The sequence below is a fragment of the Haliotis rubra genome, unplaced genomic scaffold (assembly GCF_003918875.1).
Source record: "Haliotis rubra isolate DU_JTF1 unplaced genomic scaffold, ASM391887v1 Scf195, whole genome shotgun sequence".
Classification (NCBI taxonomy): Eukaryota; Metazoa; Mollusca; class Gastropoda; order Lepetellida; family Haliotidae; genus Haliotis; species Haliotis rubra.
The window spans coordinates 1269952-1284217 of record NW_025765947.1 but is presented as its reverse complement, the minus strand read 5'-3'; the positions used below and the strand labels follow the sequence as shown (position 1 = coordinate 1284217).

General features: G+C 37.9%; 2 protein-coding genes across 3 annotated transcripts; one reads left to right on the top strand and one right to left on the bottom strand.

The window, feature by feature from the left end:
* Nucleotides 1-206: 206 nt before the first annotated feature.
* Nucleotides 207-13177, top strand: LOC124274858 (serine/threonine-protein phosphatase 6 regulatory ankyrin repeat subunit B-like). Of its 2 annotated transcripts, XM_046710223.1 has the most exons (3): nt 207-370; nt 1568-1577; nt 11741-13177. In XM_046710223.1, exon 3 carries the CDS (start codon nt 11746-11748, stop codon nt 12643-12645), a length of 900 nt encoding a protein of 299 aa, XP_046566179.1. In that variant the 5' UTR covers nt 207-370; nt 1568-1577; nt 11741-11745; the 3' UTR covers nt 12646-13177. The 2 variants fall into 2 exon arrangements, with proteins under 2 accessions (XP_046566179.1, XP_046566178.1); XM_046710222.1 differs by lacking the exons at nt 207-370; nt 1568-1577 and adding an exon at nt 9456-9667 and having other exon boundaries at nt 11743-13177.
* On the bottom strand, nt 4123-5280 carry LOC124274872. Its single transcript, XM_046710244.1, has one exon. It carries the CDS (start codon nt 5242-5244, stop codon nt 4123-4125), a length of 1122 nt encoding a protein of 373 aa, XP_046566200.1. The 5' UTR covers nt 5245-5280.
* Nucleotides 13178-14266: the final 1089 nt, after the last annotated feature.

Below are 14266 nucleotides of genomic sequence, written 5' to 3'. Positions count from 1 at the left end.
TATTGACGTCGAACACCACACATTCGAACACCACACCACACCACTATGTACACCACCAACATTCTTGTAAATGACTTAAGACCACATTGAAGTTAATGTTTTGCACTGGCGGAACCGGGGAGGGGTTCAGTGGGATCCGCCGCTGGCATACTTTAGGACCTGACGACCTAAGCTCAGATGGTCTCATAATCATTGCCTCGTGCAGTTCGCGAGAGATCATGAATGCAAGAGTTACCTCCCTTTCTTTGTTTTCGGAAATCGCGACAGCATTGTTCGAAGTTGTTTTCAGTCCCATGCAAAGAAGATGTAGATTATCGAACCTCATACAGTTTGAGAACAGCGGAACCCAGCCCACATACAGCTACGTTAGCAGAGACCATATAATAGAGGGACGGCCCTCTCCAACAGTTTATCACTAACCATCAGCGCTACGGCCTGGCATGTAACTGATACACATCGACACCCTGCTGCTAACTTCCCTCTACCGGTACACATGCGCAACAGATGCGCAGACATTCGCAAATGAGCACTCTGGTAACCACGTAAACAATATTGCGTAATATCCGGGTTGAGAGTTAATTCCCTTAGCGGGATTTCACCGGCTGCGACTGACAGTCAAACATTACATGGACAGCTCCAATAAACTGATTACAATAATCTTAATCTTTATCTTATCTCTTTTTTGCACATGTCAGCTGACAACATCGCTGAACATGTGTATTATTATTCGCGAAATGCGTGTCGTTATAAGCCCGGAATATCTGTTTTCAACGAACATTCGGCATTGCCATGGACGACTTTATTCACTGGGATGATTCCGACTTGGACCTCGATACTTTGCTTGGCGAATTTACAGACTACGACCAGGATTGTGTTTCGGATGATACTGAGTCTGATGTAAATGACAGTGCGGCTAGTGCTCCAAAGACAAAGAAAAAGACAGGACAAGAAATTACCACGGCTGCCTACGAGTGCCCCGAGTGCAACAAAACCTACAAAACTATTGTAGGTTTCCGAGGGCATATGAAGAAAAAACACAACCGATCAGACATCAAAGGTATAGTACATTATATATTGTTTATATGTAGATCTATATATTAATTTTAGTAATGTGTATTTGATAAAACACATAGTAGTAGATCTAATTGTATTAATAATATTTACAAACAATTTCCAAAATACGTAACGGATGCCACCGAAAAGATTTATCCGACTATTACACAGAATTCCAACTAATATAGTCAGGTAAGGCAGTTTTACAGTTGCCAATATCCCCGATGTTCGCTAAACGTATCATCGCGTAATCTATAAGTTTTACTTGCAAGTATCCGTTGGCACTGGCAGGTGTTTCACTAAATGACGCTAGTAGTCTCTGATTCTAATTTCATAATAATTCGCATATTTTTATACAGATGATAGTCCCAACGAAGCACGATTTCACATTATCCACGAGCATTAATGTCTTTTATAATGCTAGTCTGGGGCTGGTAGTGATTATGCTTACGCACGGAGACGTACTACGACGAACGTAACAATTTTCACAAACGTTACTTTTCTCTGAGTCCATGAAATATTCGTGCTATGGGCAGGAAGTGCCACATTTCCCAATTAATTTTAAAATTTCAGCATGCAAATGATGAGCGTTACCAGGTAAAACGAACTGCATCAAAAGTCAAAGTGTCAATTTTACCTTGGCAGGAAACTGCAACCAATACCATTAAAAAACAACATCACACGTTCTGATATGTACATGTATTTATAATAGAATAGGAACATAGATCTATATGTATTACTAAATTCAACCATTTACATATTCTTTTATTAAAAACACAGTAAATGTGAATGTCAACTGTTGTAAAAAAACTCTAAACTTAATTTGAAATTGAGACTAAGACTAAAGGTATACTAATGTTTTAAAATATTAAACATGATAACTTGTTAACTTGGTGCAACACAAACTGCGAATGAATTGTGAATGAAAACATAAAATCATACAAATCTGTACACAACCTTAAAATAACTTCATTAACTGATATTTTAGGTATCCATGAAGTGAATTATACATTTGATTATAATTTCCATAAAATCTTCTCATGTAATTTATGAATATCAACTGTTGTAAGGAAACTATAAACTGAATTTGAATTGAGACTAAGACCAAACAATATACTATGGTATTAATATATTACTGAGTGAGTTTGGTTTTACGCCGCTTTAGCAATATTCCAGCAACATCTTGGCGGGTGACACCAGAAATGGGCTTCACACATTGTACCCATGTGGGGATTCGAACCCAGGTCTTCGGCGTGACGAGCCAACGCTTTAACCACGAGGCTACCCCACCGACCTGTATTAATATATTAAAACATGATAACTTATAAACTTCTTGCAACACAACATGCATAGTTATGTTGTCCATTTAGGACTGATTGTGAATGTAAAACATAAAATCATACAAATCTGTACACAATCTTAACATAACTTCATTAACAGATATTTTAGATATCCGTGAAGTGAACTGTACATTGGATTTAATTTCCATAATTTCTACTCATGTACTTTATTACATGTTAAATTATTAGATTTAGCTATCCTCTTTCTTATTTCAGCTTATGAGCACAGACAAAAGAGCAGCACCACCAAGCCACACAGCTTCAAACCCGATGAATCGTCAAAAGTCTTGCCTCTTGCAAGTGAAGCGCAAATGTTGGACGCCTTAAAGGATGAAGTACCCAAGGCACTAAAATTGATCATTTGCGACCCCATGATGGATGCATCTCAGTCAGGTTCAATAGTTGGTGAAGATGTGATTGAAATTGCAAAATCCCTCAGTAGAGATTCAGATGCCATAAACGATTTTATAGTTATTGTGACACCAAAGTTACACCATGTGTTCAAGGGGTTTGGCCATGGGAGTTCAATATCAAGCGACCGAGAGGAACTTTGGAGGAAGTATCATCAGATGCGCATACAGGAAGAATTTATTTCAAGCATGCACACCTGTATAGAGGAAGTCAGCAACCATCACATCAGACTTATTCACATCTTCACCCAGTGTTTGCTAGACCGCATAATTCAAACGCTCTTTCACTTTCTTACGGAATCGATGAAGACAGCTGATGAGAAGCAAGCAAACAATATCAGTGGAAATGACCAAGCTGTGCTCTTTTATATTTCTGGATATATTGTCCACGCTCTTCTTAAAAAGAAGACAATAAGTGGCCAAAACATAGAGGCTCTCATCGATAGCCTTCAAACCAAAACAGAATCCAAAGAAAGCTACATTCGGACATTTGCCAGATGGACAGAAAAAATCAACAGGGGTGGCCTTACACTTCCAAGTGATTATTGCTTTCTTCTTGTGCGATCTATTGAAATAGCAGTCAGGAGTAAAGTGGATCTGTCCAACCTCTGTTCTTACTCCCTTCAATGTGATATATTGAAAGAAAGTATTTTGACTAACCCCATGGTCATCTTCTACTGGGACAAGTTAATCATGTGTGAAGAAAAACTAAAATTAAAACTTTTAGAATTTCTAGTAACTTTGTTTCTTAACGTGCGTGGTGGGGCTGTGGCCAAGTTTGTCAAGCGACAACAGCAGAAGGAGAAAAAAAATGAGAGAAAAACTAGCGAAGGGAAAAACAGCCAGTCACTCAGAAAAATTCTGAAATCAAGAGACAATTTATTGTAATCCTACACTATTTATGAGACTATTTACTGTTTGTGATTATTGACTGAGTTTCCAACACTATTTAGCAATATTCCAGAACATCATTTACTGTTTGTGATTAATGATAACAATTACTTATATGTATATATTGTGCACACCCATGAAAATCTGGGTTAGAATGACTCATCAGCAACAAGTAAAAATATATGTTACAATGAACATGTTCAACAAAATAAATTTCATATCATTGATATGTAGTAATTCAACCTTCCCAGTCTGCTGTTGTGTTTTCCTATATAAAAAGTCTTCAACACATTACAGTTACAATGCCATAATTACAACAGATACTTTTACAGAGTGGTACTCCAGTGGTATGGGAGATGGAATCTTGAGATGTATGGGAGATGGAATCTTGAGATCATAAATTTGTCTTTCTTTTAAAGTAAAGCACATTACACGCGCTTCTGTCTTCGTCTAGGGAGTGCTGTATCATCAACAGTCAAGGTAGGGTGTGGCCTCTTGTTTGATATGTTGCCACGTATTGGTTGAAGCACAGATGAACCAATGACCTTTACCTGTGAAAAGTTCTGTTTGACAGCGTAAACTGATGGATTGTCATTTGAGCCTCCTTTATGTCTAAATTGTCCAAACTGTTCTTCTAAAGGGTCCTGATTAAATCGATGAGTAAGAACAAATTCTGCACCGGCATCAAGCATGAATCGCACACATTCAACTATGGAATGTACAGATATTCGGAGTCCTTTCAGTGTTTGATGGCTGAATATCATGCGTTTCCTTTGAGTGAAAGTAAATTGCCCAGGCCGTTGCATAACACTATCCTCCCAGGCTTTGAAAAAATCCAAGAAGTCATTAAGAAGGTAATCCAGTCTGGGGTCATAAATACTGCGGTACTCTTTCTTATCACTGTTCCGAGTTCTGCTTCCTTCCTGCAAACTCCTTGAGTTGAGACAATCAAAAAATCGGTTGATATGCCTAATTAGGTTTACAGTTTCTTTGACTGGGTCCCCATATAGTTCCTCCAAAGCATTTGCCACAGAGCTACTAAATATTTGTGCAGCCAAGTTGACTTTCATGGCTGTGTATGGTGACAAATCTATATGGTCTCTTGTAAGCTTGTATGTCTTACAAAACAAGGCGTTTTCTACATGTTCTTCATACAACTTCAAAATTTGAATCCAACTGATATCTCGGCCATCCTTCCACAGATCTCTGGTCTTTTTGTGGGATCCTGAATTGGAAAAACAGTTTCTGGTTGTTTTGATAAGATGGGGAACATCTGAAATGAAGTACAGCTTCCTGCGTGGAAGAGAGTAGGGATTCCATGTCCAGTAGAAATTATTCAGCTGAGGATCTTCGTGTAAGCTGAAGAACTTGCGGTTGGGTGAAGCTCCATCACAGGTTACAAACAGCGGTTTCAATCCAATTGTTTCTAAATTACTAACAGCTCCCCAAAGTAAAGGAAATAAGTAATCAGCACTTATACCCCTAGTGGCAAAGGCTGCATACGGGTATTTCAAATCTGTCACAATACCACGGATCATGAGTACTAACATGGTATTTGCTAGTTGAGGTTTACTGCCTGTAATAACCTCCTCTTAACAGAGCAAATCATTGCCAACTCTGTCTAAATCGACATAACCAACCAGTTCACCAGTGTTTTTGTCATAGACAAGACCTTCTGACACTTTCACTTCATCCTGCAGAATGCCAACGTAGGATTTTGCCTCAATGTCTAACATTCCAAGTGACTTGGCTTCTCCTTTTAAATGTTTGGAATAACTAGGATGGAAGCCAAGTGAACTTGGAAGAGCATGTGAATAATCATACAGTGTCCTTTTGCTCGGTAAGGCTATGAAGCCTGACTTGCCAGCGACTTCATAGGCCTTTCGACTTCTACTCCTCATGTAGAGACACCATTTTATGACCATTGGATGCCATCGCATAGCACGTTTGTCTTCAAGGTCGCTGTATTTCTTCTGCTGCTCCCAGAAAAGTATCTGAATAGATGTTTCATCAGGGTAACTATGTGATACTTCATCCGAGTGTTCCATCAAGAGTTTCTGAAAGTCGGAGTTAGATGAAACAATTAGGTTAAGACCTTTCTGAGTAATATTCTTGGTGATGGTTTTCCGTAAACGCTCCATTTCAAGCTGAATGGAATTTCGACAACTTTTCATCATTAGGTACTTTTCTATGACTTCATTCTTCGACATGTTCTTGTGAGTTGTGTGCCTGAATGCATTTGGTTTCCGGTTTTTTTGGAGAAAGGCTGTCTCTTCTGGCATTTGCTCGGAGTGTGGCTCTGTATTTACAGCAGTGGCTACAACGGTCTCTCTGAGAAACCAGAAACTGACACTTCAGGGATCGGATGGTGGAAGTATATGCAATTCCATTTATGTTGGCTCCAAAATCTCCTTCTCGGTAGGCAGATATTGTTGAAATAGCTCCTTCACTTATGCCTGCACCAACTGGAATCAAGTCTGCAAATCTGTCTTCATAATTGCCGACGCAAATATGGTATGTAGAGAGTTTTGATAAAAGTTTCTTCACATCTCTTAGAGTGGAGAAAAATGCAGGTAAACCAATCCAGAATTCATGATTTGGGCCAATGTCACGTCGATGTGCATATATTGCTGCTGTAAAGGATGGCTTGATGACTACTGAAAGCTGGACTGAGCCTACGTCATTGTCATAAAACTGCACAATGGTAATGTTTTCACGCTTGTTTCTTGCAATTGTAAAATTGCCTAGATCATCTACATGCTGAAACAGCTCCTTTTTCAATGTTAAAAATTGCTGGTACTTGTGGTATCGCAGGATGCCATCAACAAATTCATCTACATTGTTGTCCGGATGATACTGGTGAATTGTGTCCAAAATAACAAAGAATTCATCAGCCGAACAACCATCAGAATCTGTCGCTTCTTCCAGGCATGGGGTATCTGTGGGTTCATCGGTGAGGTCAATGAAGAATGACTTCCATGCATTGTCCCACAGTGCATCTCTTGAACTGAAAATGGAGATACACAATATTAATATTAAAAAAATATTTTGAAGTGTTCTAAATAGCTGTTAAAATTATGCAATAGTTGGTTGCCAATGCTATTTCAAACAAGGTCTGGTTACTTACTCAAGATGGGAATATTGTACTTATTAATTTACATTATACCTTTTTTTACAGAAGAAAAGAAACAATATTAATATTTGATTATACAATTGCTTTGATATTTTAAACGTATTTTAAAACACCAATAAAATGAATAAATACCAATAACTACAAAATATCAACACAAAATTACTCTCTTTTTTTCAAAGACATCATTTGTGAATTTCTAACTTCCATTATTACTTACCTGCAATCGCCAAGAACAGTTGATTGTACTGATGAAGAAGAATGGTCAGAGAGAGAGGAAGAACTGACACCTTGCGAAAGCGGCTACTGATTTCTGGGCTAAAAAGGCACCATATATAAAACAAAGTATGACGTTGATTCATGTTTTATTTCATTTCATTATAACATCAGCAAGATTATATCAACATATGAGTCATTCTCAAAATCCGTGCATATTTATGTCAGATGTTTGTATCCGACAAACTTAAGTCAAAATCAAACCAAAAAATTTATGGTAACTAACTTATCACAATATTTTTCTACACTTTACAGTAACAAAAGTAGGAAACTATATTTTTATATTAACTTTACACCGACCAATTTTACTCAATGTTCATGTGTCACAACTCCAGTGGCTGATGTCACAGATGTTGCATTTGAATTTTTTTGTCTTTTTCATAAGCAATAAATATACAATTTCAAAACTCCATGTTATATTGTAAAACTAGATATTTTAATATATATGTACATGAAATAAATATTATCTTTGGATTTTTTCTTTTCAAAATGATGTTACAAATTTCGTAATGGCAGTGACACAATTTCAGGAAATGTCTAATAAAAATGGTAAAATATGAAAAATGAAACATCATTAAGCTTGCATAATATATGTTATGTATATTCAGAAAAAAATTATTATGTTATGTATACCCAAAAAGAAAAAAATCTCCATAAAACCAAAAACTAACAAACAATGGGTTGTTGTTATTTGCTTTATTTAACGTCGCACGCACAACTAAGGTATTTCGGCGACGGTAAACAATGGGTACATTTGTGCGTTTTAAAAACAATTTCATTTTGACACTGAGTTTGACACTGGGCGATTTCAGTTGAGTAAATGTACTTAAAACATCAAAGGTTGCGATGTTTTCACGCTAAATTGGTATGCCCTTTCCAATCACTGTCGGCACAGTAGATGTATTTACTATCTAAACATTCTGCAATCCGATTGTCAGCTATGGGATGCCCACTTCCAATCACTGTCGACACAGTAGATATATTTGGTTTAAGCACATTTTTATTTCGTCAAAGAAACCTGGATAGGCGACAAGCCTAGTGGCTTATATAGATGCAACTCCATTACATTGTTCCAATAGCTGGATACATAATTGAAATCATTTGACAACAAAAGAAAAATACTGTGACAAAATAACAGATAAATGATTGAATAATAAATATGTTCGGTATAGTGTTGGATATGCCTAGCAACGAAATGAGCAGCCGCAGAAAATCAAATATATAAAACTTGCCTTACATTGAATATATACGTAGATTTGATAATTACTGTAAGCGGTTACTTTTAGAAACGAACTGTTGTAATGAGTTCAGAATATCACTAATAGTTGAGTTATTCAATGCGCCGTTACCGTATAAAGTAGTTTTCACATCGTATCCTTGAATATATAAATACATCCTTTTTCTTAAATTTTGATAGTTCCGACATAATAGTAGATGTATTTATTATCAGCAATCCGATTATCTTATAACACACTAATTTTCCCCATAAGATTTTAGTTTGTGCCGTTTTCGCCATAAGATTTGTAGCCGTTTTCGCCAAGTCGAGGTTCCGTTATGTCCAAATGGTGCCGTTTTCGCCAGGTGCCGTTTTGTTGTGGTTTCCTGAGATGGAGATATTCAGAATGGGGTCTATATAAGCATGCATTGATTTTAGTCAGTCCTCACATATTCACTATTGCTTTTGCATTTTGTAATATGTCTAGTAACAAGTTGAAGCACGTAATGCACTTTTTGAGCGATCTTTACAAACATTTTCTATAAACTTATTCAGCTTCATCAAAGTTTTCCGAACAGCGCTCGTCTGCTAGCTGATGTCATCAATAAAAACAATCACGTGACCTAAGGGGTGAATCCCAGCTCTATTTTGTAAACTAATGAAGCCCGATAGGGTCATCTCTTAAGTTGTTTTTTCACTTTTCATTTCACGTATCCCGTATCAACTCTACATATTTTATGAACTGGAAATTTATGCTGAAGAAATGTGACTATTGTGTTAATTCTACAAAATCGTTTACTGTATTACAATTTATCACCTTCGTTATTACTGTAAACCTACATTGACACTCACGGATTGGCTGTTGACAACGTGTGAGATTTGTGACATGTGCTGTGCGCCCGTAATTTGATCTGTTGGAAATACCACGGAAACATATGACGTCACCGGAGTTTGTGCACAATGGCCGCCTGTCGTCCGAACAACAACGAACTTCAGAATGACAAAAGTGTTTTATTGACATTAAATAATACAAAGGTATGTCGTCTAACACTATGTTATGTTTATATGACTTGGCAATATGAGCGATCATATTCATAGTTTTAAATTTCTTAATACCACGGAAACCCATGACGCGAGGGTACAAGAGTTTTACAGAAGTAAATCAGCTAAGTGCAAACGAACTAAGGCCGTGTGTGTAAGACATCACATCTCGAACACTTTGCCAAGGACATCCCGTGTCATTTTCTTGTGTCACCTTTTAGGTCTTAGTACCACTGGATGTGCTTCACCTGATCGTGGATTTTTTACCATAGGAGAAGAGCGACTTACTGTCCATGGATTGACCCGAAACGTCAGTATTAATTTGGTCACTTGTCACTGTTTGAAATTTATGAAATGTTGAAATGAAAATGCTTGTTAAAAGTATTTTACTCAGTATCATTTTCCTCTTTAAACTTGTTATAGGGTTATAAAGATTTTAAAGTTGTGGATGATTTATTGCTAGATGGGCTTGTTCATTATTTATTAGACAATGGCCAGTTCAGATTTAACAATAGTGGCAAATAACAGGGTGGTAAGAAAAAATTGAAGCCTGGCCTAATAGTAATAAATACAAGGACAAAGACTATTAGGCCTGGCTTCCATTTGTTTTCTTACCACCCTGTTATATGCCACTATTTTTACCTCATCAACTAAGCCTGGATTAACAATCCCTGGCTTCCTTTTGTCCATCCACCCAGTTAGTGCTAATTATTATACCCCTGGCTTCTATTTGTCTTTCTTATCAATCATGCCTGGATAACAATCCCTGGCTTCCACTTGTCCATCCACCAATTAACTACTGGCTTCCTTTGTTATACTGTTGTGTTGTTGTTTCAACATGTACATATATAGCTGTTTGTTCCTAATTGTTTCATTCACCTGATGAAGGAGTAAGAACATACTTCAAAATGCCGTGACCCTTCACAATAAAGAAATTGTCATCAATAAAACTCTTGTCTTTTATGTTCATTAGAGGCATATTCATATGTTTATTATTTTCCATGTGTTATTCATAAGATGTAAGAGTGAGTGAGTTTGGTTTTACGCCACTTTTAGCAATATTCCAGCAATATCACGGCAGGGAACACCAGAAATGGGCTTAACACATTGTACCCATGTGGGGAATCGAACCCGAGTCTTCAGCGTGACGAGCGAATGCTTTAACCACTAGGCTACCCCACTGCCCCATGTAAGAATGTAATGTAAGAACAGTATGAACAGTTTCATGTGATACACAATGTCACTTCATATTGCTGGAAATGTATAGTTTTTAATTGTGCCTCAGGTTACAGAAACATATTTTAACCATGCCACCGAATTACATGAATTTCAAAACCTGTCATTGTTGCTGGGACAGTATATGAACCATCCTAAAGCATTATTTGTAAAGGGCGATGGGGTAGCCTGATGGTTAAAGCAATCGCTCATCACGCTGAAGACCCGGGTTTGATTCCCCACATGGATACAGTGTGTGAAGCCCATTTCTGGTGTCCCCTGCTGTGATATTGCTGCAATGTTGCTAAAAGCAGCGTAAAAGCATACTCACTCACTCATTATTTGTGTAAACAATAACACCCAATAAACACCCCCAGCTCTCTCTGCTCTTGAGACAACACTCTACTCCAGTGACCACACCTTGGTTGTAGGTCTATCACATGCAATGATGCAGGCTGTTCTCTTGTTTGAAAAAGAACACAGTCAGTCTAAAAGATGGATGTAACGCAATCCTTTCAGTGCTGGTTTGCATAATAATATAAATGTACTGTCACAGTGTGGGAAATAACAATATTGCTTTACAAAGTGACAGTATGGTTAGCTCCATATCAGCCTTCAATGCAAATGTATGGGGGCTAAATACGCAAATCAAAATACTTTTTCACACATATATATTTTCCCAATGGAAGTTAAACATTTCACGACATGATTGAATGTTTACACATAGATGTTTTAAAATTTAAGAATTTAAATGTGAATGGCTCCCCACACGGAATTCTGGGTAGGAATGTGATAAACTTCATACAACCAAGGAATATTTCAATTTTGTATTGTAATCTTTGATAAACATTTTCCTCTATTCTGCTCAAACTGACATTTAGTATTTTGTTACTGACCCATGATAAAAACAGACAAGCTTTCTCCACAGTTTGCCTCTCAAAAAAGCATGACTGGAGCTAGTTTATTCTGTTGTTGTTTTGGTGCAAGAAGCTTGAATTTGGTGTGAACTGAAGGTGTGATGCCAACATTCTTGAATTTATTGCATGCATTATTTAAAACACTCAGATTCATCAAAGTGCCTTCTTTGATTATATGTTTTCTTCTCAAATCATTATTCTGTCTTTCATCAACAGGCATGGTTGAGTGCATGTTATTTTCTTTCATCTACAGGCCATGGAAACAAATGATGACCTCAACCTTCAAATGCTGGTTGCTGCGCAACAAGGCGATCTGGATCGTCTAACCGAAATCCTGGACACAGGCATTGACATCAACTCACAGGATCTGATGTTCTCGGAGACGGCCGTTGTTGCTGCTTGTCGCTATGGTTGCACAGACATTGTCAAGTTTCTTGTCTCAAAAGGAGCAAATGTTAACATCCAAACCAAAAATGGTGGCACTGGCTTGCACGTTGCTGTGATCAACTCAAAGATACCATGTTTAGAGTTCCTGCTAACCTGCCCCGACATCATGAAAGATGTTCATGATGATCTCGGCATGACTCCAATCATGGTGGCAGCTCATCGAGGACACCATAAAGTAATGGCAGCTCTTATAAAATATGGTTGTCGACTTGATACGACGAACAATAAAGGGAAAGCTGCCATTCATTTAACCCAGCTGCCTTATCAAGGACATGTTGGTCATCATGATGGCTTTCAGTGCCTCAAACATCTCACCGATGCAGGGGTCGACATCAACACAACTGACCATGATGGGATGACGCCATTGCATTATGCAATAAAGGGAGGTAACTTTGCTGCTGTGAAATGGCTGGTGTCAGAAAACTGCGACCTTGACCGTACTGCAAATCCAAGTGTGTTGCAATTTACAAGGAAGGATGTGCCTCTCCCTGTTACACCTCTAAGTGTGGCCGTGTTTTACTTTAATGCGCGTGTTGTGAAACTTTTACTGGCTGTTGGACTGGTCAAGCAAAGATATTCTAATATTATCTCCTATTCAGAAAATAATTCAGAGATCCGGTCCTTATTATCTGAAATGTTACAAATACCAGAATCCCTGAAGAACATCACAAGACGGACAATTCGCAAAAAGAATTGGCAGACAAATTAAAACAAAGGTTGATCTTCTCATGTTACCAGAAGTTATGAAGGAATTCATTCTTTGTCAAGGTGAAATCAAATTTTGACTCATTTGTCAAGAGTCAAATTGTATCCCTTACTTGGAAAATCATCCCAAGATTCCGTCCTTATCATTAGAAATGTAACAAATACCAGAATCCTGAGAAACATCACAAGGACAATTAAAAAACTGGGGAGACAATTTTAAACCTGGATTGGTGATAGTTAAAATTTTACATCACATCAGCATTATTTCAGCCAAATAATGATGAGACCTTGATTGATATTGTTACCAAAAGCAAGGAATTCATTCTTTTGTTATGGTGAATTCAAATATTGACTCTTTTAATTTCATGAGTGAGTGACTGTTGAGTTGAAGACTGCATTTAGCTATATTTGTGGATGCATCCACTGCAATAAAGTTGCCTTTCCATAAAAAGTGTTCCTCTTCTTCAGTCTAATTGCGCAGATCAATGCTCATTCTGTTGATCACTGGATTGTCTGGTCCAGACTCTATTTACAGACCACCGCCATATAGCTGGAATATTGCCGAGTGCGGCGTAAACTAACCTCACTCACTCATGTTATTTGTTTGATGATTAACACAGTGACTGATCTGAACAAGTCCATACCATTAGGGCAAGATGCCATGTAATCAACCGAGTCAGTCGACCACCAGATTCCTAAAGTCACTTGTTTCAACCGGTCTGGGCTCTATTCCTCAAAGCGATTGCAGCACTACGCCAGTCATAAGGCTATGTTAAAGTATACGAGTTACCATCATTGTAACGCTACGATCGTTTTGAGGAACGGGGCACTGCTTGTTAGCTCAGAATCCCTCCCCCCCCCCCAGAACTGTCCAAAGCCACTTTGGTGAAATGGGCATACATAAGTATTCCGAGGACAGACCATTATGTCGCCCTTCATTAATAGGTTTTAATATAAATACTCAGTACACTCAGAAATTCAGTTTCCCAACAACTATTTTTGTGAATAAGAATACTCTCTACCTCCACATACCCTTTGTTTTCATTACTCAGTTCACACACTCCTTACCATAACATTGTCTATGAAATTATCTTTTTCTACATTAAATAAAACATCTAACTTTGTGATATGTTATTCAATCTCATTTTTTACTTTGAATGTTTACCATCTTCCTTCCGAGGGAGGCCGAGTATTTGACAAATGGTCACAAAACAAGATCTTTACAATGACCACATGACCTACCAGTCAAGTATCAGCAGTTCACACTGATGCCACACAAGATTTGCTTTTAAAAGCATATTTGATGGAAAGGTGGTTCTCATTAGTACACCTTTCCAGGACCTTTGCAAACCAAAGGTATGGTTGCTTTAGCAGCTCCGTTTACTTCATGTCCATGACTGAGTGAGTGAGTGAGTTGAGTTTTACGCTGCCCTCCACAATATTCAAGCTATATGGCGGCGGTCTGTCAATAATCGGATCTGGACCAGACAATCCAGTGATCAACAGCATAAACATCAATCTACACAATTGAGATACAATGACAATGTGTCAACCATATCAGCGCGTCTGACCACCTGATCCTGTTAGTCGCCTCTTACTCCAGTCCACAAACACTATTTCCAGAC